We start from the raw sequence: 25,665 nt of genomic DNA, 5'->3' as shown, positions 1-25,665 counted from the left end.
GCATTATTTCTTTTATATCCTGCATTAAGTTTGTAACTTTAACTGATGTAATGGTCTCATTTATGGATTGTGATACCGGTTTATTGGAAATGGATAATACAATTAAACTTATTATTTTATTTGGGAAATGTCATATACATAAATCAAAGTGTATGTCAACTGTACCAAATGGTAGACTATTTTCCACTGACTTGAAGGTTTTTTATGACGCTCTAACTTCAATACTGAACCATTGAAAAGCTGATAAGACATCTCAGCTGTTGAAAAGGATACTTGATGTATTAGAAGCATGACTGATTTTTCATATACTGTAAGATTTGTATTTATTTTATAGATTTAAATCTGTGTATTCCCCTATTGTTATTTCAATAATAAAGTGCAATATACGCTGTTGTTTGACTTATTGAAACACTGATATTTTTAAAGCAATGATGACGTGACAAAAGTTGTTATAATGACTTGCCTGACATCAGATGATGTCTGGATATGGTCAAACATTGCAAATTATTTTAATAACTGATCTTCTGGCCAAAGAGAGAGAGATTATCCCACTGCTCATAAAACATTCACTATTAGGTTGAAGAGATATAACAAGTTTAGATGGAAAGGATCTCAAGCTGACTAGCTGAAGACGCCACTGTAGCAAAAACCCATTAAAAAAAAAAAACACAGTACTTCCTTGAAAATAAATCAAATGAAACTCTGTTAGAGAGATACAAATGTATCTATTTAATAAAATACCTTACCTGTTGAGTAATAAAAACGCCATCTCTGCATAGCTTTTACATTTCAAATCCTTCGGTTCTCACCATCTCCGAAAAGCCAAGCCAATGTTGATTCTCGTTTTCTTACGATCTCTGTCAAAGCAAATTTTCTCTATTCACAGATATTACGAGACACACACAGACGAGTGACATATGTTCGCAATTTCCTGCAAAAACAATTCCGACAGGTCTAAAATATAAGCACTTTATTATAAGCTTACCATAGTAAATCAGGGTAAGACAAAAACACGTTTTGGAAAAAGGATTAATGATATATTGACTTGTTTAAATTTTGTTAAAGGGTTAGTTCACCCAAAAATGAAAATTTTGTCGTTAATTACTCACCCAAACCCGTAACACCTTCGTTCATCTTCGGAACACAATTTAAGATATTTTTGATAGAATTCGATGGCTCAGTGAGGCCTGCATTGACAGCAAGATAATTAACACTTTCAATGCCCAGAAAGCTACTAAAGACATATTTAAAACAGTTCATGTGACTACAGTGGTTCAACCTTAATGTTAGGAAGCGACGAGAATACTTTTTGTGCGCCAAAAAAACAAATAACTTTATTCAACAATATCTAGTGATGGGCGATTTCAAAACACTGCTTCATGAAGCTTCACAAATCTTTTGTTTCGAATCAGTGGTTCAGAGGGTGTATCAAACTGTGCCAAAGTCACATGATTTCAGTAAATGAGGCTTCGTTACGAAAGTGTTTCAAAATTTCACTGATTTGAAACAAAAGATTCGTAAAGCTTCGAAGCTTCATGAAGCAGTGTTTTGAAATCGTCCATCACTAGATATTGTTGAATAAAGTCGTTATTTTGTTTTTTTGGCGCACAAAAAGTATTCTCGCCGCTTCATAACATTAAGGTAGAACCACTGTAGTCATATGAACTGTTTTAAATATGTCTTTAGTAGCTTTCTGGGCATTGAAACTGTTAATTGTCTTGCTGGCAATGCAGGCCTCACTGAGCTATTGGATTTTATCAAAATTATCTTAATTCGTGTTACGAAGATGAACGAAGGTCTTACGGGTGTTGGACAACATGAGGGTGAGTAATTAATGACCGAATTGTCATTTTTGGGTGAACTAACCCTTTAATTTTGAACAAAAAAAGTCACAATGTACCATTAAAATATATTTCATTCAATAACACATTATTTGTGGATACTATGTATTTGTTTATTACTAGAGTATGACATTTGATATACAGCAAGGTGGCTCTATAGGTTTTGGAACAAAGATAAACAATTAAGTGAGACTCAACTGTTAAATTAGCAATTTTACTTAATTGTTGTTAAAAGTTATTTTTGCTTAATTGTTGAAACAATCTCCATTACAGAAGTCAGAGTGGCAGAGAAGTCATGTGGTAGTACAGATAAACAGAGGTCTAAATGACTCTGTGCTTATGGAGTTTCCATGCAGGCTTACTGTAAAATGACATTCACATGGCTATATATGTGTAGTATATATGAACGTCATGAGTGCATACAACCAAACATTGGGATCACATTGCATTGCCAAGATATTGCATTTAAGATGTTCCCAAAAACATCTGCATTAGGGTTTAAATGCTAGAGTTTAAATAAATAACACATTAAAATAGAAAACAGTTTGAAATTGTAATAATATTTCACATTATAGTCTTTACTGTATTTTTGATCAAATAAGAGCAGCCTTGTTGAGCATAAGAGACTTTCAAAAACATTTTTAAAAAAATCTTACAGACCCCAAACGTTTGAACAGTACTGTAAATTTCAACAGAAAAGGGTTCCTTGAATTATAACAAGTCATGCGTCCACAGATAACTCAAAATAGTTTTACTTTGTTATGGAGATGCTACAGTCTGACACAAACTGGTAGACCAAATATTGCCTCTGCAGTCTCCACTGAAACAGTTTCCATTTCTTTTCTCCAGTTTCCATGCAGGCTTATACTGTAAAATGACCTTCACATGGTTATATGTACAGTATATATGAATGTGCATGCAACCACACATTGGGATCACATTGCATTTCCAAAAAATGGCATTTAAGAAGTTCCCGAAAACATCTGCATTAGGGTTTAAATACTGGACTGAGATTCCAGGAACACAAAAAAAAGATGGGAGGCTTGTTTGGTAACTTTGGTTTGAATTAAAAAGCAGTTCTTCCCTTGTTAAATGTGACGCTAATTAACTTTAACAATGCAATCAACCAAAGACTCACCACTTTCCAGTTTGACGTTAGTCTTTCCATCATGGAAGAAGCACGGTATGGTAAAAAAAAACAAACAAAAAAAAAAACAGTTGCTGTTCTTCCGTGACTAAAACAATGTGCAGTTTACGAATTGCAAATGTCATCCACATGTGAAGCTCTTTATTTGTATAAAAACTTGATCAAACAGGAACATACTGTAAGAATAATACGTTCTCCCGAAAATAAATGCTTTGGATAAATAAATTGCTGTAGATTTCTTTTCAGAGCTTAAACACCTCATTCTGTATATAAAGTTACAGCACTAAAATGTAAACTCTCTTGCGAGTACTTGATTTAATTTCTGGAAAAGTCCATTTGATTTGGGAAAAATAAGTCGGATAATGTACGATACCGACATTCTGATATACATATAATCATTTCTGCAAATAGCACTGAAGACATTAACAGCACATGTAACATGAAATCTGGCAGATGTCAAGCAGTCATGTGAAATGCTTACATAACCCTCTGTGCCATGAGAGGACTTGACTTTATAGTTCAGAGTGCTGACGAGGTGCTTGGGGGTTTGGTGATGGATATGGAGTTTGTTTTTGGTTAGGGGTCTCATGCTTCTTCCCTATGTTGCCTTCCCTGCCCCCATTCTTCATTTTAGGACCCCTCTGAGTTGCGTAAGTCGGTGCTTCTTGGTCCATTATTGCCAAAAAGTCAAAGAACGGCACAGGAGGGCCCCATTTGCCATCTGGGATCAAGCCTAAAAGATCAATGGAGATTAAAACAGAGAGTGTTGTTGTTGGTGACGGCTGTCAAACTCATTGCTTCACAAATGTTGATGAAAAACAGCTAGCGTAACTTGAGTAAACACTCAACTGCGTACATGCTACTTATGACAATAAAACAACACTTAGGGAGTAAATGATGCGTGATACCTGGAATTCTGAAGTAGAGGAGTTTACTAATGGAGAGTGACAACTGTTTCCAGATGTCTAGGTGTGGAAACTATGTAAATGTAAAATGATCTACTGCAATGTGAAAACATTGCTGCGTGCTATAACAGACTGAAATAAAACAATTTATAAATGAATGCAAATATTTCTCACTAAACAACTGGAGGTTAGCCAATATATTGTTAGTATTGGTGAAATTAACTCATCTGAATTTACACTGTCCAAAGAAAGCCAAATAGCTAAAAATATAATACTGTTTAAAGTTTGGGTTCAGTAAGAACCCAAACTTTTTTTTAAAGTCAAAGAACGGCACAGGAGGGCCCAATTTCCCATCTGTGATCAAGTCTAAAAAAAACAATGGAGAAAAAACAGTGTTGTTGGTGATGTCTTTCAAGCTTTTTAAATTGTTAATGAATGTTGACGAAAGAACAGCTGTTGAGTAAACACTTGTGTATTTTTATTAATCATATATTCTGTTTTAGGGTGACTTGTAACATTCTGTCCAGGGACAACAGATGAAAAATAGCTTCTTGCTAAGTCTGGCACATTTACTGAAATGTTTATTAATGTGAGGTGCCCCTGAAAAAAATGAATAAAATTAAAAAAGAAATTAATACTTTTATTCAGCAAATGTGGATTAGCACAATTGTTTTAACATTGATAAGAAATGTTTCTTGAGCAGCAAATCAGCATATTAGAATGATTTCTAAAGGATCATGTGACACTGAAGACTGGAGTAATGATGATATATTATATAGTTACTGCTATCATAAAAATACACTTACTTGTAGGTTTAAAATTCTACATATGGCACATTTATTGTTCAACAACAAACATTTTATCAAAATGTATTTTTTAGTCAGAATTATGGCGATCCCATTCTACTGAGCTCCGTCTGTTTGGCGCGAATGCGCGCGGCGGCGCTCGTTCACGGAAGTCTATGAAGTTTAGAGGAGAATGAAATTCGCTAGCAGAAGGCTCGTCCACTCCTGACAGCAAAATGGAAATATTTTGTATGACTTTATAACATGTACTGATGGAGAATATACCTGTGAAATGTAAGTTATGCGCTTAGGAAAACACCACATCACAAAAGCATTAAACAGCGCAAATATCTGTCAGCATGAATCTGTCAGAGCATCTGACGGGGCAAGCCGCTTTAAACGATATGTCTACGTGTTAACTATATCTTAATCTTACGAATTATTTTTAAAGCCCTTAATATTAAGCATGTCTCATGTTTAAGCCAAATTGTATTTTCCCCGCAGCAGCACTCTGTTTTTCAGATGCGCTCATATAAAACTACTGTATATCGATATAAACGGTATCGCCTCATTCCGTATCGTAGCTATTAAAAATATATCGGTATATCGTACAAACTCGATATACCGCCCAGCCCTACAGATAATTCAAATTCAAAATAGTTTTAGAGTGTATCATGTTGGAGATGCTACAACAATCTGACACACAAACTGGTAGACCAAATATTGCCTCTGCAGTCTCCACTGAAATGGGCGCTGTGAAAATGTGGAAAATATGTATAGACCTTCTTTTGTAACATTAGAAATGCCTTTACACTTTTGATCAATTTAAAGGGGTCATGAACTGCATTTTTTTTTTTTAATTTCATAATGTTCTCTGAAGTCAACTTATAATGTTATTAAGATTTTTACATAAAAAAAAAAAACATCCTAATTTAGAAGTAATAAGCTATTTTCTATTGATGGGCATGCTGCATTCAAGATTTGGATGTAAACGCCCATGCTATGATTGGGTAGCAGTTTTGCATATTAAAATAAGTAAGTACTCAGAGTTACCACAGTTATAATTAAAAAAATGATGACTTACGGTGTTTTGTGTAAACAGAATTATAAATGAATGTACCATTTTTTTGTCACACTGTCTTTTTTAGAGGCTATTCATAGTTCATCCTTTTCGATAAAGTGAAAAATGTAAAATGCAGGAAACACCGTGTTTTACATGAATGAGCTGTAAAATGAAAATGAAAAAAATTGTAATGAAAAGATTAAATGAAAAGAGTTGTAATGTCTTACTGATGACAAAACAGAAGATGTTGCTCAGTGAAGCTTTAAAGGGTTAGTTCACCCAAAAATGAAATTCTGTCATACTCACCCTCATGTCATTCCACACCCGTAAGACCTTTGTTCATCTTCAGAACACAAATTAAGATATTTTTGATGAAATCCGAGAGGTTTTTTTATCCTCCATTGAAAGGAACGAAATAACCACATTGAAAGTCCAGAGAAGTAGTAAAAACAATGTTAAAATAGTCAATGTGACTGCAGTGGTTCAACCTTAACGTTATGAAGTGACAAGAATACTTTTTGTGCACAAAAAACAAAACAAAAATAATGACTTTGTTCAACAAAAATTTGTCTCTCCCGTTATTCTCCTACTGTATTTTCATTGCAGCGCTTCCAGGTTCCATGTCAGAATGCCTCAGACTCAGTATTGGCCGACGCCTGTTCACGTGAGCAGCACGAGGCATGCGTGTGATGCTGACTCAGGAGCCGGCCAATAATGAGCTGCCATTCAGACGTAAACACGGAAGCGCTGAACTAATGGTTAGTGAGTCCGACTGGTAACCCAAAGGTTGCTGGTTCGATTCCAGCACCGGCAGGAAATGACTGAGGTGCAAGGCCGAACCCGGGCGCCACAGCATAAAGGCTGCCCACTGCTCCGGGTGTGTGTCACAGTTTGCAGTGTGTGTGTGTGTTCACTACTCTGCTCCTAACGTGTGTGCACTAACTTGGATGGGTTAAATGCAGAGGACAAATTCCGAGTATGGGTTACCATACTTGGCCTTCACGTGTCACTTTCACTTTCACTGTGTACGAATCTGACAGGGTAGAGAAGAAATTGTTGAATGAAGTCGTTATTTTTGCTTTATTTTTGCACACAAAAAGTATTCTTGTCGCTTCATAACATTAAGGTTGAACCACTGTAGTCACATGGACTATTTTAACGATATCTTTACTACCTTTCTGGGCCTTGAATGATGGTAATTACATTGCTTTCTATAGGGGATTAAAAAAAAACCTTGGATTTCATCAAAAATATCTTAATTGGTGTTCTGAAGGTCTTACAGGTTTGGAACGACATGAGGGTGAGTAATTAATGACAGAATTTTCATTTTTGGGTGAACTAACCCTTTAAATCATGGATTACAGCAAATGGCTTAGATTGAAACAATAACAAAATCAGAGTTTTCTACGTTCTTTCTTCCATATCCGATAATAATCCAACACATTAATGATGCCTTTAAGGGCTATCGGAAATTTGATAATTCCCACTTCTGGAGTCGTGATTAAAAACTCATCGAAATGGGAGGGTGTTTTTTTTTTACCTAGAAAACTTGTATTTATGATAATTCAGTGAGCATGTGAAGGCAGCATAACCTCATAAATGCAGAAGCAAAGGAAAGAACAGCAAATCACAACTATTTAGTTTGACTGCGGCTCTACAGTATATTCTCACAATCTGTAACAGACAAAGCAATAGTGACACGTGGTAAAACACTGTTTCTCACACATTTGTGTGTTGTGACCAGTGTTGTGCAAGTTACTTCCAAACTGTAATACATTATAGATTACTTGTTACTGTTATTTAAGTAATTCCTTACCTTACAATATGACTGTCTCAGAAATGTAATGCGTTACATTACTCCTGTATTACTTGTGAGTTACTTTCACCAAAATAACTACAGAAGTATTCGGTTGTTAAGTCTGACGTCACGCGGTAGCGCTTCCGGGTCCAAACGCTCTATCTCATACCACAAGAAAACAGCAAACGGTGCTAACATACACACATGATGTGGTGTAATACTATCAAAAAATAATTTGAACCCAGAAACGGTGTTCCTTACGTCACGACTTAAAGGGATAGTTCACCCAAAAATGAAAATTCTGTCATCATTTACTCACCCTCATGTTGTTCAAAATCTGTATAATTTTCTTTGTTCTGTTGAACACAAAGGAAGATATTTTGATGAAAGTTTGTAACCAGGCCACTTTGGGGCACCACTGACTTCCATAGTAGGAAAAAAAACTACTATGGAAGTCAATGGTGCCCCAAAACTGTTCAGTTTAACACATTCTTCAAAATTTCTTCCTTTCTGTTCAACAGAACAAAGAAAATTATACAGATTTTGAACAACTTGAGGGTGAGTAAATGATGACAGAATTTGGGTGAACTATCCCTTTAACAAGCGGATAACTTAACATTCTAAAACGACAAAATGTACTGCAGAGCATTTTACATCCAGTAGAGGGCGATATGATGTAGCAATGACTGTGGGCTATCCAGGCTACTAACAATATAGCTTATAATTGGCAAAGTGAAGGCTCAAGACAATGCAAGAAAGGATGACAGACAGAATCACAAACTATCCAAGTCTGTTAAAAGTATGGTAGAGGTATAAAGATTATCTGACAAACTCGAAGTAATGCGCATACGTCCATCTCGTGAATGTACAGTCTTCTTCTGCCATCTTCACTCATTAGCCACTTTTCCACTGGCCAGCACGAGCACAGAGGCCGAAATCATGCCGCGTTTCCACTGTCGGGCCAGTAGCCTCGCGGCACTCCTGTAAAACCCGCCTTCACTGGACTACGACACACTATACAAAGTTACACCAGCGAGAGGGAGATGAATGAAATAAATCGCTAAACAAAAATATTAGATAATGTCATTTAGTCTTTATTTACAAACTTGGACACCACACACAGCTATTGACTGACCATGAACAGGTAATGGAACTTACTTGCAGCATTTTTCATTCGTTAAAGTCCACTTTCTAATAAAAATTTCCTGATAATTTACTCACCCCCATGTCATCCAAGATGTCCATGTTCTTATAGTGGACTTCAATTGGCCCCAAAGGTCAAAATTACAGTTTCAGTGCAGCTTCAAGGGGCTTTATCTAGCGAAACGATCGGTCGTATTCTTCAAAAAGCTTACGCTGAATGTCCTACACCTTCCCTATTCAACTTACGGAATGAACGCGGCACCAGTTCTGTTTTTTCCGTGAGTTTAATAGGGAAGGTGTAGGACATTCAGCGTAAGCTTTTTGAAGAATATGGAATCGCTGTCTGGTGGAAGCACTTGTGATGCGATCATTTGTGTCTATAAAGCATATACATTTTCATTTTTTAAAGAAAATTACCGATCGTTTTACTAGAAAAGACTCTTATTCCTCGTCTGGGATCATGTAAAGCCCTTTGAAGCTGCACTGAAACTGTAATTTTGACCTTCAACCGTTTGGGGCCAATTGAAATCCACTATAAGGAGAATAATCCTGGAATGTTTTCATCAAAAACCTTAATTTATTTTCGACTGAAGAAAGAAGGACATGAACATCTTGGATGACATGGGGGTGAGTAACTTATCAGGACATTTTTATTAGAAAGTGGACTAATCCTTTAATGTCTCGCGGTCTTGCTGTTTTTTTTTTTTTTTTGGAACAATTAAATTTTAGGCTAAAAGTGTGTTATAACACAAGCGTTACCGAACATGTACAGAGTAAAATATTACTGAAAATTGATTAGTAATGCCTTAAGGCCGGAACACACCAAGCCAACGGCGACGAACCAGTGGGGATGAAAGCTGACTGCGGGGTTGGCTCAAGTCGGCAGCGTCTGGGTCCAAAGTTGCCCTGACACACCAAACCGACGCTCGACACCCGACGGCCAAGTAGCACGTCCGTCCTGCGCCTGCGCAAGATGAAATGCCTTTCCGTACCAGCAGGTGGCAGTAGCTGAACAGCCAATCAGAATGATCAGATGGCCTGGCGGACCGCCGACGCCGATTCAACATTTCGAATCAGCCGGAAAAAAGCCGACGAGGACCAACTTCAGCCGACGGTGCAGAACACACTGAGAAAACTTAGTCGGCCGACGAACAAAAACTGCCCGACGGCCAACCGTCGGCTTGGTGTGTTCCGGCCTTTACCCTACTGCATTACAGCAAAAAGTAATATGTTACTGTAATGCATTACTTTTGTAACGTGTTACTCCCAACACTGGAAATGATTTTCTTCTGAAGAGCTGGTCTTTCGTCGCTTGGTCTCAATAAAAGCTGTTTTTGGACAAACAAGGAAGTTTTAAAACTTACAGGACATTTTTAATAGTACAATGACCTTATATGTCGAACGTTCAAGGAAAATGTGATTTCTCAATTCATGATTCCCTTGAACTGGAAGGTTTTTGAGCCAGAACATCAGCAGTTATCACACTCTGGGGACGTGTATCAACAGATGTGGTGGTTTCTACCATGAAATTCTGGACGACTGTCATGCTTTTACATATTAGGAGATTGATGGACTATCACTAGCAGTCCTCTCATGAGCCACTGATGCAGAGTCTCCTACTAACACTAATGTCTGTGGTGCGGTGGGATTAATCAGACTGCTCAAATGTTTTGCCGCTCTGGCGAAATGCATAGTAACCGACCAAACATTGTTGGTTGCTCAAATTACAGGAAAAACGGATATCTAAGTCCTTGAAGTTATTTTGGAAATGAGAATGACATTGATTCCAAACACATTTTTAGTGGTGTTTGCTAAGACAAGCGTCACTATTATTATTGCTCATACTTATAGTTATTAGAGGTTTTCCTATACCTCAAATCATGCAGTTTGTTGAGAAAAATATCATATTACTTTATCCTTTGAATCTAACTGATTCGGCTGGTGGACTATAAAACATCATAGACTTAAAATGAAGAGGGACACGGGTCATATCTAGAGACCAGAATAACAGAGATACTTTTTTGACTTGGGCCAATAAATAACCATCTAGTAGTCACCCTAGTTACACCCTAACAACCACTCAGAATACCTAGGAAAGTTTGGAATAAGCAATATAATGCATACTTGTCTCGGTGAGCATAAGAGATTTTGGAAAATCCTTCTAAACCCTAAACTTTTTAACTGTAGTGTAAATACAATGAATACATTATACATAATCTAATATTTAAAATTATAAAAGTATGAAGAAAATAAGAGAAAACAGGAAATGGAAATGTTGCAAGCAGGATTCAAACTCTCGTCGCTCCCATGAGCGCAATGGTGGCGCATCTAAACTAGTGTACATTTAATATGGTGAGAATAAGGGCACTGCCACTCATTGAGAAAGTTTCTATCCATGGGTTTCAAACATGTCACTTCCGCTATGCCCGCCGGCATTTTTGTGTCCGACACGGCAACTAACACAGCAGCGCTTCATTGTACTGATGATCATCTTTAGCTTCTAGCGAGCACTCAAACAGCAACACAAAACATTAATAACTATGATTGTGGCTGTCATATTAATAACATTATAATTGTATACACTATTGTAATAAAATGTTGTGAATTATTTTGCTGCGTTTCGGCGTGTTGTTACAGGAAGAACGCATCCACAACAGGAGCTACATTCACGTTTCTTAGTTCAAGTTCATGCGTGGATGATTTTGTGCAAATGTAAGTTGTAATATTATGTTTATCTTGTATTTATAAATATATCTGAATTAACCTATATAGAATGTGTTCTGTTGAGTTAATTAACCTTCTAGCAAAGCGCTTCAGTTTATGGGTGTTCATCTCTTCAGCTTCAGCGCGAGCAGCTCAATCTAAATGAGACTATTTGGGAAAAATATCGATATTTGAAAAAAAAAAAAAACATCTGTTATTGTTTGTGATCCTTATTTTATTACCTCCAACTGTGTTTTGTCCCTTAAAAACTAGGGGTGTAAGAAAATATCGATACACATGAATATCGTGATATTATGTTTGGCGATACTGTATCGATTCTCAAAAACACTGTATCGATATTTATTCATTTAGATCCAAGATTCGTGGCTTTGTGTTTGGTTTAAACCACAGACTGTATAAAACCCAACCGCTAGATGTCAGTGTTATCTCAGAACGTGAAGTAACGCGTAGCCGGAGAAGCGCAAGGTGCATCGCTAACGTTAGCATTAGCAAACCCAGCTCACAAAACGATAGAATTATTCCGCTACCGCGGCATACAGAGCTGAAGTGTGTGTCACGTTTATTTAAATAGCACTTTATACATTAGACTGCTAAAGGAAACAGCTTTACAGTACTAAAATATAAAACAAACAGATATTCAGTCATGAAATGGACTATGCACTAGTTGTTAAATAGTTTAGAAATTAAAAACTGCTATACTGTGAACTTTTAAAACATATACACCTAAAGAATCCTGCAGTCACTTTACTATTTTCCCTTAGATTGCATAAAATAGTGATTAGTGATATAAATGCAAATGATACTGCATTGATTAAATAAAATAAAGTTGTTTGTAAGGTTTTATGCATATGGTGGTGTGTTCATGACCGTTTTTTTCTAAAATTACATCATTTTTTCTAAAAAAAACAAGGAACATCGCCATATATCGCCTTTCTTACAGTATCGCAATATATCACAATATATCGTATCGTAACCCCTGTATCGTGATACGTATCGTATCGCCAGATTCTTGGCAATACACAGCCCTATTAAAAACATTTCTACAGTAGTGCCCACGAGAATAAGGTGGATATCTTGTACATGTTCATCGCCATAAACCGGAGAAAGTGTTACCAAAAAATCTATTACCTAACAAAAATATAAATAAAATAACATAAACCTAAATGCAACATTGACAACATTATTTAGACAATAAAGAAACAAAATGCATGTGACCATAGACAAACAGGTCGCGCAGCTGTGACCGGACACAAAAATGGCGGCGATAAAACACAGTGACGTCACATGAAACCCATGGATATGAAATGTAAAATTAAAAGAAGAATTTTGTTTGTGCAGAGAGACTGAATCCTTTCTCTGGTCAGACCGAAAAGGGAAGGACAAACCCATGAATGTGTAATGGGAAAGATTACACTACCACCCAGACACACATGCATTGTAAGAAGCTAAAACTCTTACATTACAGTCATACCACAGTGAGACAATATACAAATAGCCTAATAAAATCTATGGGGCCATTGAGCAGAAAGGAAACAACTATTGTGTTTTTCCCCACTACCAAGAGTCATAAAACAGCCGCGTATAGTATACTATGGCTCTTTTAACAGCAATACACAGGACATTTCATTATAAATACACTAATGCTTCAAGTATGAAATTCAGATTATGTGTAGACAATTGTATTTGCTCTGCATCTCACTGGCACATGAAATTTAATAAATATCCTCCGATGGATAAAGTGCTTCATCCATCCTCATAAAACACACATTTTAACTGACAGACGGATGAAGCCAAGTGCAAAAAGCTGCCAAAAAAGTCCCCAGGCCCCAAGAGTCCGGCACAAGGTTTCAGGGAAATAACTTGTAACAGTCAGACACAATTAAAGGATACAGTTTCATCTCAGCTTTGTAGGAAGCAGATGGGAGATGCTGAGAAGTGGATATAAAACCAGCCCAGGTTTTGATGCTGACAAAAGCAAGACCCGCTCGGAGACCATCAGTGGAATGGAGTGGCGTGTCTTTGGGGACATCCGAGTGAGAGCGCATTTTGGAAGGGTATCAACAGAGCTGAGTGCTGGAGTGATTGAGTTTGTTTTTTACCACAGACAACAATAGTGATTGTATTAGGGGAAAAGTGTTGATGAGATTCTGAATGGACAGGGTGTGATCTCATAGACATTGGTGCATGTCTGAGTACTTTGTGCCAGCCTTTTCAGGGGTGTGCAATGACTGATTCCTGGAACTGTGGGCATTGCTAACCAATACAAGGACACACATTTGAAGACAGTAAAAATATGAAGTAATGGGAACAGCAGCTAAAGAGGAGGTGTTAAAGCATTCATATTTGATGCTTACGCTGTTTTCTAGAGCTGTTTTCTTCGGTACCAAGTCGGTACTGAAATTTAAATAATGCGACGCTTTGAGCGCTGTTGAGCGGATTCGTAATTGTTAACGCACTCATCGGATATGTCTGTGATTGGCTACAATGATCAACACTTCAAAAACATGTTGTAAATAGTCATCAATGAAGCTCTTCACTGAGTGCTTACACAGATACACGGGGAACGTTTGAAAGCAGCCATCTATCTGCTGATAGATGCCTGCTTTCAAACGCTCCCGCTCCCATTTTGAAACGTTTTCAAATTCAAACACTTCCGTGTGCTTTCCAACGCTCCCGTGCGTTAATCATTGTAGCCAAACACAGACATATCTGATGAGCGCATGAACTCAATGAACAATCAGAGGTGTTTACGAATCCGCTCATATCAAATCAAATTTTTAAAATTTCAGTACCGACTTGGTACCGAAGTCAGTACTTTTGACAACTCTACTGTTTTTACACTAATATTCTTGTGAAATTAATGCAAAATCTCATCAATTTGGCCAAAAAAGGCAAAGCCACAAAGTCACAGACAGTGTAAATGTAGATGCCATTAACTAAGATAAAAACACACTACCAGTCAAAAGTTATTATTATTATTTTTAATGTTTTTGAACGAAGTCTCTTATGCTCATTAAGGCTGCATTTATTCATAATAAATACAGAAAAAACAATAATATTGTGAAATATTATTACAATTTAAAATTATGGTTTTCTATTTTAATATACTTTAAAATATAATTTATTTCTGTGATGCAAAGCTGAATTTCAGCATCATTACTCCAGTCTTCAGCATCGCATGATCCTTCAGAAATCATTCTAATATGCTGATTTGATACTCAGTTATTATCAATGTTGAAAACAGTTGTGTTGCTTAATATTTTTTTGGAACCTGTGATACTTTTTTCAGGATTCATTGATGAATAAAAGGTTAAGAAGAACAGCATTTATTCAAAATATAAATCTTTTCTAACAATATAAATCTTTACTCTCACTTTTTATCAATTTAACACATCCGTTCTGAATAAAAGTATTAATTTCTTTCAAAAAAAAGAAAGAAAAAAAATTACTGATATTTTTTAACTTTTTATTCATCAAAGAAGATTTATAAAATAATATTAAGCAGCACAACTGTTTCCAGCATTGATAATAAATCAGCATATTACAATGATTTCTGAAGGATCATGTGACACTGAAGACTGGAGTAATGATGCTAACAATTCAGCTTTGCATCACAGAAATAAATTATATTTTAAAGTAAAATAAAATAGAAAACCATCATTTTAAATTGTAATATTATTTCACAATATTATTGTTCATTTATTTATTATGAAATAAATGCAGCCTTAATGAGCATAAGAGACTTCTTTCAAAAACATTGAAAATAGTAATGTTTCCAAACTTTTGACTGGTAGTGTATATATATATATATATATATATATATATATATATATATATATATATAAAACATTAATGATAAAATAACTATATAAATATTTTACCAAAATTTAATATATTTTAACATCAATATGCTAAAATATTTTTTAATTTATTTTTTAATTGAACATTTTTAACATTAAAAATAAAAGTATTTTTTTTTATATAAAAACAAAAATAAAATAAAAAAAATATTTAAAAATGCAATATGTTTTAATTAACACGCTAAAATAAAATAAAATAAAATAAAACAAAACATTCCTGATGAATAGGCAAATAGTTCTTATCCATCAAAAAGGTCACTGAATATATATGGTTGTCTGAGTGGTTGTCAGTGGGTTTCTATACAGTTGCTAAGTGGTTACTGGCCTAAAGCTGGGTTCACACTGTACGATTTTGGCCATGATTTGAGATCCTAAAAGATTCTTCTGATTCTAGTCCAAAATCTGAAGTCTTTGATCATTAGTTGGACATGTTCACCAACAGCCAATTAACGACCATTGTGATCAAATTTTACCTCTGACGAAATTCTGGCAGTGTCAGAAGATTTGACACAGTCCTGTGGTGTGGCTTCTACTACAACAGTCATCAAAAAAACAACAACAACAACAGGAGTGCCGAAACTGATGACGCAATTAGTGAGACAACAACACTACAGATTGTTTTTTTTTACCAACCACCATTTCTATCCCGCATGTAAATGCAGCTCACGTCACTAAATGTGTCACAGATTGATGATGTAAAACTCTGGACGAGTCTTCTTGCGTGTCTGTTTTTAATGTGCCTTGACTGCTGTACAATCTGACATTAATTCTCAGATCCCACAGTGTGACATGGCTTACAGCAGGGATCATTTTCGTACAGTCTGACAAGCAACAGTAAAGGACTATCATAAATCATACAGTGCACGCCCGACTTAAGTCAAAAGAGCCATCACCAAATATCTAAAAAAAACTTGTCTCTAACATATGGCTCCAAATCTGTGGGATTTTTTTCTTTGCCCGTTTAATCGCCACCAGGCAAATGACAGATTGAAATATAATAGCACACTTCTTCTCAACAAGCTGAACATTGTGCTTATCTTTTACGTATGTAACACAAACGTGAAAAAAAAAAGAAATTACGTGCCAGAAATGGAAATTGTGTTGATTAAACCTCTGATATAAAGCTACAGGGACTCACTTGCTGGTTGCTCCTGTCCGTGTTCCACATCATGAATCCACTGCAGGATGTTGTTAGCCATTAGGGGGCGCTCTGGAGGGAAAAGAAACACCTCTCCTCCAGTACTTAACTTTGAAATCACCAAAGCAGGAAGTGGAGGATTAAAGCCAAGATACTTCTCCAGGATTGACCTCCCAACAGGTGTCCGACCCCTAGAACAATGAAACCCCATTGTTGACAATTAACAAAGCGTTTGCTTAAAGGGAATGAATTTTGATTAATGTGTCTAACAGATCATGTTCCTCACAGATGGATCCAACATGGCAGGAAGGAATCCAGCTGTCCAGAGCTCAGTGGACGCTTTATCTCTACTAAAGACTTCGTGTTCTCTGTACTGTCCTCCTTTCCGATAAAAAGCAGTAGCAAAGGTTTCCCAAGCTCCAAATACCAGGGGAGATTCTCCACGGTCAGTTCAGGCTTTAATGCAAAACACAACATATTTTCATCTTGTTAGTGAGTTTTTGGTAGATTACCAAGTCAACATTTCTATTTTTTTTCTAGTTTTTTAGTTCAAGTTTTTCATTGATTATTTATATTTTATTTCAGCTTTATTTTAATTACCAAAATCAATTTTTAACTACGTCAATGGGAAAAGCCAGTCAATTCATGTTACTGAAATCCCAATAAAAAGCATGTGATTCCAATATAACGTACCATTGAGCAACTGTGTTTAGAGACTAGAGTAAATTTGCAACTATGTTACTAAAACAACTTACAAAATGATCAAGTTCCACTTGTTTTATGAGTGAGACATGGTCCGTTGGTGAGGAGGATGATGAGATAGAATAGACTTTATAAGGAACTCCAGGGCCGTGGGATACCAGTAAAGCAGGAAGGTTCACTGACAGTCCCTCCACCCTGATCAAATACAGAGCAGTCAGCTAAAACGTTTTCTTATGCTACACTGAAAAGTCCACACATGTATTATCTTGTTAAGGCGCTTAAAATAATTTTGAATGCAAGATAAAAACTAAAGTTGATTACATAATCAAAATAGTTGCGGTAAACCTGTCAGATACCATTGCTCTGCCTCTTTGTGGGCAAATAGCCCAAGAATAGTCTCTCCTCTGAGCAGTCTTGCAGCTTCCTCAAACAAGGTTACACCTAAAACATAAAGAGCACATGATTGTCATCATATTAAGTTATGCAATACATGCTACACCCATAAAATACATTTTGGTTGCCATAATCCGAAATAAACATACACTTGGAATAACATTTTAAGAGGTCATACAGTAGGCAAAAACCATTAGTAATTTAGTTTTTCATGTCCATTTGCCATCATCTCTCTGACCATTACAATTAAATAACAGTCTGCTATGCCTTTAAAGAGACAGTTCACCAAAGATTAAAATTCTGTAACCATAACATAAAAGAAGATATTTAGAAAACTATTGGTAACCAAACAGTTTTGGTAACCATTAACTTCCAAACGGATAAAGAAAAAAACAACAACAAAACATTTCTCCAAATATCTTCTGTGTTCCACAGTAAAAAAAAAAAAAAAGCCATACAAATGAGGGTGAGTAAATGATGACAGAATTTTAAGTCTTTACTGTCACTTTTGATCAATTTTAAGCATCGTTGCTTAAAGCTAGGGTAGGTAATGTTTTTAATGAACACTTTTTGTTATAGTGGTTGAAACTCTCCTTACATCATGATAGCAATCAATAACAGATGTGGTCTAGATATTAAAAAAATGTACCTTTATTTTCTGTGGAAGTCTCAGGACCAAAAAATGTTCGTCCAATCATTGCATTAGGTCAAAATGCAATGAAACAATGTCCTATCTGCCTGTCAACATATGCATTTCCATACCTCCGCCTCTGTGCACCCTGCTCGTGCAGACTACACACGTCATCGAGCGTTACGTAAGGCTCGATGACGAGTGGTAGACAGACAGGTAGTAACTTATGCTGCTTTCACGAATCATGCCATGTCGTAATTATCTTAACTCTTGCCCTTCTACTCTGAGCTGTTTCCGTCCTCAGACTCAGATTTATGCGTTTCTATGACAGCACTTTTAACGTCGAAATGAATCAAGTAAGAGCTCTGTAAGTTGTTTACGTTCATTATTATTGTAATATATATTTTGAGACATGAGGTAATTTAATGCCGTCTCTCGTGTCTGACGCTTTGCAGACTCTCTGGCTGTGTGTAGCTCATGTGTTTTGAAGGAGGCGTGGCTTTGGAGATGCTTTGAATGGAGATGGTCCTCACTGCAGAACACGAGATCCAGGTGGCCGGGTTGGATCTAGATCCAACTCCTCCCACTTTACATATCCCTTAACCTACCCCTCTCCGTCCCCTGGATCTAAACCTACCCATCTCCACCCCCTGGATCTGGATCCAACTCCTCCCACTTTACATATCCCTAAACCTACCCGTCTCCGCCCCCTGGATCTAAACCTACCCATCTCCACCCCCTGGATCTGGATCCAACTCCTCCCACTTTACATATCCCTTAACCTACCCGTCTCCGCCCCCTGGATCCAAACCTACCCATCTCCACCCCCTGGATCTGGATCCAACTCCTCCCACTTTACATATCCCTAAACCTACCCGTCTCCGCCCCCTGGATCTAAACCTACCCATCTCCACCCCCTGGATCTGGATCCAACTCCTCCCACTTTACATATCCCTTAACCTACCCGTCTCCGCCCCCTGGATCCAAACCTACCCATCTCCACCCCCTGGATCTGGATCCAACTCCTCCCACTTTACATATCCCTTAACCTACCCATCTCCACCCCCTGGATCTAAACCTACCCATCTCCACCCCCTGGATCTAAACCTACCCATCTTCACCCCCTGGATCTGGATCCAACTCCTCCCACTTTACATATCCCTAAACCTACCCATCTCCACCCCCTGGATCTGGATCCAACTCCTCCCACTTTACATATCCCTTAACCTACCTGTCTCCGCCCCCTGGATCTATACCTACCCATCTCCACCCCCTGGACCTGGACCCAACTCCTCCCACTTTACATATCCCTAAACCTACCCGTCTCCGCCCCCTGGATCTAAACCTACCCATCTCCACCCCCTGGATCTGGATCCAACTCCTCCCACTTTACATATCCCTTAACCTACCCGTCTCCGCCCCCTGGATCTAAACCTACCCATCTCCACCCCCTGGATCTGGATCCAACTCCTCCCTCTTTACATATCCCTTAACCTACCCATCTCCGCCCCCTGGATCTAAACCCACCCATCTCCACCCCCTGGATCTAAACCTACCCATCTTCACCCCCTGGATCTGGATCCAACTTCTCCCACTTTACATATCCCTAAACCTACCCATCTCCACCCCCTGGATCTGGATCCAACTCCTCCCACTTTACATATCCCTTAACCTACCTGTCTCCGCCCCCTGGATCTAAACCTACCCATCTCCACCCCCTGGACCTGGATCCAACTCCTCCCACTTTACATATCCCTAAACCTACCCGTCTCCGCCCCCTGGATCTAAATCTACCCATCTCCACCCCCTGGATCTGGATCCAACTCCTCCCAATTTACATATCCCTTAACCTACCCGTCTCCACCCCCTGGATCTAAACCTACCAATCTCCGCCCCCTGGATCTAAACCTACCCATCTCCATCCCCTGGATCTGGATCCAACTCCTCCCAATTTACATAACCCTAAGCCTACCCGTCTCCACCCCCTGGATCTGGATCTGAACACCCAATCATTCCATGGGCGCCACAGCAAAATGGCTGCCCACTGCTCTGGGTGTGTGTGTCCACAGTTTGCAGTGTGTGTGTGTTCACTACTTAATACTCCTAATTTGTGTGCACTAATGAGGATAAATGCAGAGGTCAAATTCTGAGTATGGGTTACATGTCACTTTCACATTAACTAAAAATGTTTAGAAAAGGGATGTTGGTTTTGAGGAAAAAGTCCCACATCATTTGTTTGCAGATTCCACTTTGTTTGTTATTTTATTATCTAATGCAATGACTTAAATGTCCAAATACTTACTGTAAAAGCAAAACAATTTATTATGTAGAGATCAGAGAATGATTTTTCTTTAATATTGACTGGACTTTTTGGGTGAACTATTTCTTTCAAGGATTCTCCATCTATAGCTGGGATGGGCAACTTCGGTCCAGGAGGATCACTGTCCTTCAGAGTTCACCTCCAACCCTAATCAAACACATCTAAACAAGCTAATCAAGGTCATCGGGATTACTAGAAAGCTACAGGAAGTTGAGTTCTTATCAGGAGCTGAACTACACAGTATATCTCTCCTGCATCTATCACATAGCAGTGATTCCTGGGAAAAGGGAGCTTACCAGTGTCTTGTGTTGAACTGAACAGGCCCAGCACTCTGACAGCGGACAAATATACATGTTTATTGTACAAATCTCCCTCTAAGAATGACATCACCTCAGCAGAGGAGGATAGATGGGAAGGACTGGAGACCAGACTCCTGCAAGAACAAAATTAACTCATTAATAAACATTACTGAGGTGTGGAATGTTCAACTGTGATGTCTTGATTGAAGACTACTGGCTTTCTGGGAGGGAATGTAGGCAGAGCATTCAATATAACTGCACTGTTGTCTTGGGAAGAACTATTAATTGATTTTTGATGGTGGTCTACAGATAAGTCACCACAATTGCCATTATCAGCTCAAAGCCATATAAGAACATATAATAGAAGGCAAACTGCAAATGCACACTGTAGCACTCGATTCCTGCACTCTTCAATCATCTGGCCACTAATTTAAAAAAAGGACGTATGCTTTCAGATTATTCCTGAGTAACACAAACTAAATCACACCCAGAGGATCGGATTTTGTGTGAGAAAGAGGATGTGAAACTCACAGTAGTATGAACCTGTGTAGGCTCTTGGTTCCCAGCATGCCTCTGTACGGCTGAACAGCAGCCATGGGACGATAGATCATAACGGTGGGGAAGGAAGTGACATTCTGATCACCGCAAATATCAGTCCATTCCCCACAGTCTACTGCTGCCAACTCCACCCCACTCACACCTAAACATGATAAAGAAAGTGACAGAGAGCAAAAACAGTGCATTTAGTAAATGCTGATAATTATTACAGAAGTCTTTGCCGCCATGACTAACAGTTGTGCAAATTTTTAACAATGCATTATTTGATAAAGTGGACACAAAAGTACTGCATCTTTAATTTCTTTGACGTTTTAATTATGCAGTCTTCAGGTGTAAATTATATACAAGTTCAATTAATTGCAATTAATCGCATCTAACATAAACGTTTGTAGATGATATATGTACAATATACAGTGTCTCACAGAAGTGAGTACACCCCTCACATTTTTGTAAATATTTTATTATATCTTTTTATGTGACAACACTAAAGAAATGACACTTTGCTACAACGTAAAGTAGTGAGTGTACAGCTTGTATAACAGTGTAAATTTGCTGTCCCCTCAAAATAACTCAACACACAGCCATTAATGTCTAAACTGCTGGCCACAAAAGTGAGTACACCCCTAAGTGAAAATATCCAAATTGGGCCCAGTTAGCCATTTTTTCTCCCCGGTGTCATGTGACTCATTAGTGTTACAAGGTCTCAGGTGTGAATGGGGAGCAGGTGTGTTAAATTTGGTGTTATCGCTCTCACTCTCTCATACTGGTCACTGGAAGTTCAACATGGCACCTCATGGCAAAGAACTCTCTGAGGATCTGAAAAAAAGAATTGTTGCTCTACATAAAGATGGCGTAGGCTATAAGAAGATTGCCAAGACCCTGAAACTGAGCTGCAGCACGGTGGCCAAGACCATACAGCGGTTTAACAGGACAGGTTCCACTCAGAACAGGCCTCGCCATGGTCAACCAAAGAAGTTGAGTGCATGTGCACAGCGTCATATCCAGAGGTTGTGTTTGGGAAATAGACGTATGAGTGCTGCCAGCATTGCTGCAGAGGTTGAAGGGGTGGGGGGTCAGCCTGTCAGTGCTCAGACCATACGCCGCACACTGCATCAAATTGGTCTGCATGGCTGTCGTACCAGAAGGAAGCCTCTTCTAAAGATGACGCACAAGAAAGCCCGCAAACAGTTTGCTGAAGACAAGCAGACTAAGGACATGGATTACTGGAACCATGTCCTGTGGTCTGATGAGACCAAGATAAACTTATTTGGTTCAGATGGTGTCAAGCGTGTGTGACGGCAAGCAGGTGAGGAGTACAAAGATAAGTGTGTCTTGCCTACAGTCAAGCATGGTGGTGGGAGTGTCATGGCCTGGGGCTGCATGAGTGCTGCCGGCACTGGGGAGCTACAGATCATTGAGGGAACCATGAATGCCAACATGTACTGTGACATACTGAAGCAGAGCATGAACCCCTCCCTTCGGAGACTGGGCCGCAGGGCAGTATTCCAACATGATAACGACCCCAAACACACCTCCAAGACGACCACTGCCTTGCTAAAGAATGTCTCCAGACCTAAACCCTATTGAGCATCTGTGGGGCATCCTCAAACGGAAGGTGGAGGAGCGCAAGGTCTCCAACATCCATCAGCTCCAGGATGTCGTCATGGAGGAGTGGAAGAGGACTCCAGTGGCAACCAATGAAGCTCTCGTGAACTCCATGCCCAAGAGGGTTAAGGCAGTGCTGGAAAATAATGGTGGCCACACAAAATATTGACACTTTGGGCCCAATTTGGACATTTTCATTTAGGGGTGTACTCACTTTTGTGGCCAGTGGTTTAGACATTAATGGCTGTGTGTTGAGTTCTTTTGAGGGGACAGCAAATTTACACTGTTATACAAGCTGTTCACTCACTACTTTACATTGTAGCAAAGTGTCATTTCTTCAGTGTTGTCACCTGAAAAGATACAATAAAATATTTACAAAAATGTGAGGGGTGTACTCACTTCTGTGAGATACTGTATATACGAGTGCTGTGAAATCAATTAATCGCATCTAACATAAATTTGTTATATATATATATATATATATATATATATTAGTGCTGTCACATCGATTAGTTGCGATTAATTGCTTCTAACAAAAGTTTGATATATATATATATATATACACACACACACACACACACACACATATATATATATCTATAAACTTTTGTTTTATGCCGTGATTAATCGATGTGACAGCGCTATTATATATATATATATATATATATATATATATATATCACACGCACACACACACACGCACACACATACAGTATATATTAATTTAATTGTATTACATAAAATTATTTGAAGAAAGATGAGGAAATAAAGGATAGAGGAAATTACTGCATGGATCAACAAAATCACAGACCAGTCGGTTAAAAATCATTACAAAAATGTTTAGAAAAGGGATGTTGTTTCTGAGGAAAAAGTTTGCAGATTCTTGTTTTTCTTTTTTTTATGTAATGTAATGACTTAAATGTCCAAATACATTTTTGAGGCCACTGTAAAAGCAAAACAATTTATTATGTGGAGATCAGAGATTGATTTTTCTTTAATATTGGCTGAAAATGGATTCCATCAAAAGAATCAAACAAAGACATAACTCGATTTACAGCATTTCTACATTCTGCTACTCTGGCAATTTTGTTCATCATTGAAATGCTTTTACCTTCAAGTGCATCCGCCACCTCTATATATGACTGAATGAAAGCCATACAGACAGCATCCCCTAGAGGACAAAAGTGGATATATCAGGGTAGATTCCACTAATACAGCTAATATAGTGAGACAAATATTAAAACTTACATTTAAAATAGAACAGCACCACCGTGATATCATTCTGTGTGACTATAGATTGAAAAGTGTCTGATGTGAGTTCAGTAACAGGCTCCAAGTCCTGCATATGATCACGGTCTCTGTACACAGACTCCGACACCTCGTCATCAAGGATATCTGGATAAAGCCAACAAGATCTTTAGAATAAGTTTAAAACCATTCTAAGACCTGGAACTAGTTAGCAAGGATTGCATAGGCAACCTACCAGGATCTGACCAATGTTCCTCATCTCCCTCTTCATCTTCAATCTTGTGTTCTTGCACAAGTTCTTCTTTGTAAAGTTTCATAACCTCTTCTGCACTATTCAGGGTAAAATATTTCACATCCTGTTGACAAAAGTTCTTGTTAGAAACAGTTTTTTTCAGATAATCACAGCCACATTCAAAGGTTAAACTGACCTCCTGTGGGAGTCTGTAAGCAGCATTGTATTTCAGTGGAGTTTTCACGTTAGGACTGTCCCTGAAAAATGAAAAGAAAGAAACTAATCAATATACTGTGTTGACTGAAAAATAAGATCTGTGGAAGGCAATTTGGAGAAGTGTATTGGATGCTGTATGGATATAGCAAAACTGACCCCATTTCCTTTTACTCTTATTGTACATGATTCATTAGTACATCCTATACCAAGAAAAAAATCTAAGAACTTTCTATACTTCCAACTTTTATTTTTAGCTGATGGGAAAATTATTAAAATATTACCAATAATAGCAAATTCCTCTCCTCCAAATCAAATCTAGACAGACAAAACGAGCCTTATTTTGCATTTTGCTTATTTTAGTTGGGTCATTGACAAATAAAGCTTCAAAACAGGTTTTTAAAAAATCTTTTCAAAACTGATGTAATGCATATTTTTGAGTCATGAACAATGTGTTTAAACAAGTTTCAGTTGTTGAATAACATTTGTGTTTAAATTCATTTTATGTCAGATGGTACAACCAAATAGTTGTATGGATATACTGTAGTTGTACCACCTGACATGAATGTGTACCAACCTACCCATACGAATCATGATTCGACATGCTGATTCATAACACTCCGAAGCTTAATGAAGCAGTGTTTTGAAATCGGCCATCACTATATAAGTTGTTATTTTGTTTTTTTTTGGCGCACCAAAAATATTCACGTCGCTTTATAATATTAATATTGAACCACTGTACTCACATGAACTGATTTAAATATGTTTTTAGTACATTAATGGATCTTGAGAGAGGAAATGTCATTGCTGGAGGACTCACTTATGGAGGACTCACTGAGCCATCGGATTTCAACAAAAATATCTTAATTTGCGTTCCGAAGATTAATGAAGGTCTTACGGGTGTGGAACGACATAAGGGTGAGTAATAAATGACATTATTTTCATTTTTGGGTAAACTAACCCTTTAATGCCCTTTGAATTAACAAACCAATTTATCAATTAATTTATCAATTATTTGGCGATTATTTTATAATTACACATACTAACATCGAAGGTTTGG

General features: G+C 37.7%; 1 protein-coding gene across 1 annotated transcript in view; it reads right to left on the bottom strand.

The window, feature by feature from the left end:
• Positions 1-2,398: 2,398 nt before the first annotated feature.
• The window catches only part of txndc16 (thioredoxin domain containing 16), a 30,437-nt gene continuing 7,170 nt past the window's right edge, over positions 2,399-25,665 (bottom strand). The window contains exons 9-19 of the mRNA XM_051868031.1: positions 24,589-24,649; positions 24,396-24,516; positions 24,161-24,307; positions 24,024-24,083; positions 21,281-21,449; positions 20,747-20,883; positions 17,463-17,547; positions 17,160-17,301; positions 16,691-16,860; positions 16,405-16,595; positions 2,399-3,721 (exon numbers count right to left, since the gene is read on the bottom strand). Of these exons, the coding sequence (XP_051723991.1) occupies positions 3,501-3,721; positions 16,405-16,595; positions 16,691-16,860; positions 17,160-17,301; positions 17,463-17,547; positions 20,747-20,883; positions 21,281-21,449; positions 24,024-24,083; positions 24,161-24,307; positions 24,396-24,516; positions 24,589-24,649 (1,504 nt within the window). The 3' untranslated portion in view covers positions 2,399-3,500. The remainder of the gene's footprint in view (positions 3,722-16,404; positions 16,596-16,690; positions 16,861-17,159; positions 17,302-17,462; positions 17,548-20,746; positions 20,884-21,280; positions 21,450-24,023; positions 24,084-24,160; positions 24,308-24,395; positions 24,517-24,588; positions 24,650-25,665) is intronic.

Source organism: Ctenopharyngodon idella, chromosome 17, assembly GCF_019924925.1.
Source record: "Ctenopharyngodon idella isolate HZGC_01 chromosome 17, HZGC01, whole genome shotgun sequence".
NCBI lineage: Eukaryota > Metazoa > Chordata > Actinopteri > Cypriniformes > Xenocyprididae > Ctenopharyngodon > Ctenopharyngodon idella.
The sequence above is the reverse complement of the archived record's forward strand: the minus strand, read 5'-3'. Positions and strand labels throughout refer to the sequence as shown.